Source organism: Hibiscus syriacus, unplaced genomic scaffold (assembly GCF_006381635.1).
Source record: "Hibiscus syriacus cultivar Baekdansim isolate YM2019G1 unplaced genomic scaffold, ASM638163v2 tig00111769_pilon, whole genome shotgun sequence".
NCBI classification, from domain to species: domain Eukaryota; kingdom Viridiplantae; phylum Streptophyta; class Magnoliopsida; order Malvales; family Malvaceae; genus Hibiscus; species Hibiscus syriacus.
Genome location: NW_024063172.1, coordinates 767942 through 773005, shown reverse-complemented (window position 1 = coordinate 773005; position 5064 = coordinate 767942). Strand labels below are relative to the sequence as shown.

Below are 5064 nucleotides of genomic sequence, written 5' to 3'. Positions count from 1 at the left end.
CAAGGATGAAGAAGAAAGCAAATAATGTGCAAGCACTAACCCAAAAAAACCCAGAAGAAAGGAAGCATGTGGACAGTGGGGATTTTTATTTTGACTACATGCATACAACTACTACTTTATACAACCTGTAAATAATAAATAAAAATCCATATATATTAAGAGAGAAAAACAAACCCTTTCTCTTCTCTTTGGTCTTTGTTATTCTCTTCTGTCTGTGACTGTGTTTTGCATTTATATAAGCAGGCAGTAGAGTGTTTCTTTGATTTTTTTGGGGGAATTCTGGGTAATTTTCTCCTTCAATTTCCCATATTTATGATTTAGATTTGGTGTTATCTTCCAATCAATTTTGAGGATCTTGTTGATACTAATACTGATACAATTTCCAGTATTTTTTTATTTTCTTTCTTACTTCATGGCTTCTTCTACAAGTTGAAGTTCAACGTTTACAAAAGAGGAATCCTAATCCTAAGTTTACCCTTTTCTCTCCTTTTTCAACTGTGGATCTCTGTTTCCCTCAAAAGCTCATAACCCGTTCATTTGCTTCAATGGATTTCCCAGTTGCTTTGTGAACGAGTTTCAACGCCATGATTGTCTCGTTTCTCTGTTTATTCTTCTTGTTTCCGGATGTACTGGCTCAGTCTTCTGAAACCAATGCGTCTTCGACGAGCGCCGCTGCTAGAGCCCTCGATGGGCTTCTCCAAGACTACGCTTATAGGGCATTTGTGCGCCCTAAAACAGGAGTGCCCTACGATGGGGTTGTTCCTTCTAATTTAACCGGGATTCGGATTGCGGCAATGAGGCTCAGGAGTGGGAGCTTGCGGACCAGAGGTGTGAGGATGTACAAAGAGTTCGAGATCCCCATCGGAGTTGTGGAGCGGCCCTACGTCGAACGCCTCGTTTTGGTTTATCAGAACTTGGGGAATTGGTCTTTGCGATATTATTCGCTGCCCAACTACAGCTTCCTCGCCCCTGTTTTGGGTCTTCTTGCTTACGATGCTTCCGATTTGTCGGCTAAGAATTTGCCGGAATTGGATTTGAGAGCGTTTGGGGATCCCATCAGGATCAATTTCTCGGATGCGGAATCGGCTCCTGGTGGGTCTGTCCCCAAGTGCGTTTGGTTTGATTTACACGGTTTGGTCAAATTCAGCAACTTGACAGCTCCCAATGAGTGTTCCACCGTCCAGCAGGGGCATTTTTCGATTGTCTCCGAGGCAATTTCGCCGCCTATTCCGTCACCGGAGAGCGGAGGAAGGGAGAATAATGATAGGAGAACATGGATAATCGTTGGTTCTGTTGTGGGTGGGGTGGCATTGCTGGCATTCTTGGGGTTCTTAGTGCTTTGGGCTCGCAAATGCAAGCAGAGGAAAAAAATGCAGGAGATGGAAAAGGCTGCCGATGTGGGAGAAGCACTACACATGACCTCCGTTGGTGGTACGAAGGCGCCATCGGCGATGTTTACTCGGACTCAACCGACTCTCGAGAACGAATATGTGCCTTAATAACCCTTCTCTCTGTGTAGTTTCAGTAAATTATTCTTCTGATCAATGCCTCACAGCCACACCTATTCTTTTTTTCTTTTCTGGTTGTTTGTTCATGGTAGCCTCTCGGTTGTAGTGTGGGTAAATTAGGATTCTTTTTTATAATTTTCATGATTCATTGTGGCGTGCATTTAGCCGAAATGATTCTATTCCATGTCTTGAATTATAGTTGTCTCATTCGTAAGGAATAAAAACACTTCTTTTCTCCTTGAGGTGCCTTGTGTTTTCTTGGATTTACTTTTGTTGTCTGTCTCTCTCAGAATGCAGGATGAAGATTGCTTTGTAATCAAAGCAAGCTGATGTTAAAGCTTTACTCCAACTATCTTTGGTTGGAAGCAAATGTTAAGCTTGGACATGTGTGGCTTGAGAGTTAAAATGTTATGTTTTTCATATCGTTCCGACGGCAAAATCGGTAGTTGTCATAAACTCTGGCTATAATTTTAGGTTAGCTGTGCTACATAGAACTTTATTCCGAGTTAAAATATATAATGGCAGTCTTAAGAAGGTTAACAATCTCCATTTTGCATTATTGTGACATCATTATGACCATGATAAGACTACCTTAAACATTTTGATAATCTCTAAATCATTTGGTAAGTCCAAAACATTGTAGTTAGAATCGATTCGCTTTAGTTTCATAAGGTACTACTCCCCTCAAATGTAGTTTCTTGAATGCTAATTTTGTTTATAGAATTGTTGAGCAATGCATTCTACATATGCCCTCAAACTTGGCCAATAAACTCTATCTTCCACCTTGACTATAGTTTTTCACATTAAAATGGCCTTGCTCGCCGAAACGTAAGTCCAATGCTCTATTTACATCTCTTTTAGTCTTGATGAAGAAGAGATGAAAGTACTCGGAAGAAAATTACGAATCTTCGAATAGGTAACTATTTTGTCACATCACTGCTCACCAGAATGTAGGTCCGATACTACTTCTCTTGAGTCTTGATGAAAGAAGAGATGAAGTACTTTGGAAGACAAAAGAGAGTATCTTTAAACAGATAGCTATCATACATGGACTAGGGTGAATAATCTCTCTTCAACTGTTCAAATCCAATTACTTTAGCTGACATAATTGGTAATTTAAGATGTAAATTATTTTATTCAAGGCATCAACAGCCTTCTTCTGTTTACTTTCTATTTAAAATTTCATTTTGGGTAGTGTTGTCAAGTATGTCTTTGCAGGTTCAGTAATCTTTTCTTTTTTCCTTGCTATCTCTCCTGAGTTATTCCGGAGACTTAAACTTCTTCGAGACTATTTTATTTTTCTTAATTGCTAAGTGAGACTACTCCCTTATTGTAGAAAAGAAAATAGTATCTATCGGCGTTGCTGTATTGGTATTAATCTCTGTCATATAACCATGGCCAACCAAAAAGATTTTTCTTAGTAGTCATTGGCACAATATTTTGCCAGTTATAAACTTTTTAGCTACCATGGAAATAGAAACTATAACATGATGTATTAAGGGAATGGTATTTCTTTTCAACCCAAGTGACCTTGTAAGTAAGGCCATGCATGTGATAGGGCTTTGATTTTTAGACTATAGTACCTTATGATACCACATTCATAGCACTGTCATAGTCCAGTATGCATGACCAAACTTGTCATTTCTCTATGCTTGATCCGAAGGATAGCAGTATGATGCCAGTCTTCCTTATTTTCTACATTTTCTATTGCTAATAGTTGCCTTATCCCAATACTTCTTTCATGACATCGATCAAGCTTGTTTCAGTGTCACCTTGGTCATTGTTTTCGTTGTCTGTGAAGTGTGCATTCTCCAACCTTGTGTTCGAAACTTCACCTTGTACTGGCTCAGTACTGCTGTTTTATTCCCATGTGAAGATACTTGTTCTCTTTATTTTGTACTCAAAACTGCTTCGTGGATATTGCGGGCAAGCACGTCTTTGCAGGTTCAGCAATCTCAGTTGTTGTTCTTGCTACATTTGGCCTACTATCGTATAATCGAACAAGAAAATAGCAAGTATCGGTATCCCAAACTTGTTATGTTTCTCTGCTGCATATCTTTGAAGAATTGTCTAAAAGTCATTGGCACAATAACCATATTACCCTAGATGTCATCTTTATAGCTATCATAGATGATGGAAACAAACAAGTTAAGGATTACTAGGATGTCCCCCCCCCCCTTTTTGGAAGCAATTATGTGCTTACGGAACTTGTGTGCAAAATAGCAAATGGAGGCCAATCCTCCATCATTAGTGCATGTGATGATGTTAATGCAGATGCAGAGTAAAGTTAGGTGTAATAAAGAAGCCTGTTTGTGTTCTGGTATGACTTGATTAGCAGAATCTTGAGTGCTTTGTTAGTTGTAGTGGTATCTGTGTCTGTCCTTATTAATCAAGTATTTTAGTTTAGAATGGAATGAAGTTATAATAATGGCCCCCAAACCAACAAAGCACACAATGAGATTCGATTATTTATTGAGCATCAATGTGCTGGGGCACCACAGCAGCCTTGGTGGATGCACAAATGGGATACCAACTACATTTGTTGCTATGTTTGTCTTTGTTTTAAAACCAAACCAAACCAAATTAATTTAAGACACGTTAGTATTAATTTATCGAACCTTAAATACATAAAAATCTTATATTGCATTTAAAAAAAACAAATTCATAAATGTTAATATTATTAATAATTTATTAAAAAAATAAAATTTTAATATATTATGGTTTGGAGTTGCTTATGCTCTTTTTGAGTCGAGTATTAAATAGTTCGTTTCGACTCGTTAAAAACTCGAGATGAATTCAAGCTCAAGTCAAGTCAATTTGAGTTGAGTATTTATCGAGCTTTGACCAAATCGATCTCAAATAACTCACGATCTATCTCGTCTCATATACATATACAACCCTAGTCCTAACTTGCAAGTTGTCAATGAAGACTCAAACTAAGATTTATTAAAATTAATTCAAACCCTTCATGATCCGGGGACACTAAGCAAATAAAATGTCACAAGGAATTGTAAATCGACAAATCTCAAACACACCAGTCGAGCGATGTAAACATTTGCAAGTGTTGTCGGATGTGCAACATTTTGGGTGTTCATGCTTTAGCATTACAAGAGAAAAAAGACAGAAAAAGGAACTTAAGCTCATCTGCTCTTTTAGTCTTCTTCAGCAGGACAGAATATCATTAGAGTACTTTTATTTCTTCTCCCTCAACCCGCTGGTCAAGTTTCCTACATTTAACACCGAATTACATGAGCTTCTATGTGCAGAGCATCGAAAAGCAAAATTGGGCAGATATATGCAAACAAGGCAGGGTGAAACATATTTTCCCCTTCATTGAAAGAGACGAGAGAAAAAGGGCGCTAGTCGTTATGCATGCATGCACACACCAGGGTTTTAAAAAACGGTCTGCAACTGCGATTTCGGCCGCGATATAGCGGTTTCACAGCCGTCCAAGTTACCCACGACGGCCACAATAGCGTCCGCGACGGCCGCAATCACGGTAAATCTGAAATAACCGAAAATGCGACCGCAATTTGAAACCCTGACACACACAACT

The 5064-nt window shown here is 38.7% G+C and overlaps 1 protein-coding gene across 1 annotated transcript; it reads left to right on the top strand.

Moving 5' to 3' along the window:
- Positions 1 to 336: 336 nt before the first annotated feature.
- Positions 337 to 1745, top strand: LOC120169511. Its single transcript, XM_039177638.1, has one exon. The coding sequence runs from the start codon at positions 585 to 587 to the stop codon at positions 1497 to 1499; it is 915 nt and encodes a 304-aa protein (XP_039033569.1). The 5' UTR covers positions 337 to 584; the 3' UTR covers positions 1500 to 1745.
- Positions 1746 to 5064: the final 3319 nt, after the last annotated feature.

Coding starts and splice junctions, on each gene's coding strand:
- LOC120169511 (XM_039177638.1), top strand. CDS start 585: ATGATTGTCTCGTTTCTCTGTTTATTCTTCTTGTTTCCGGATGTACTG.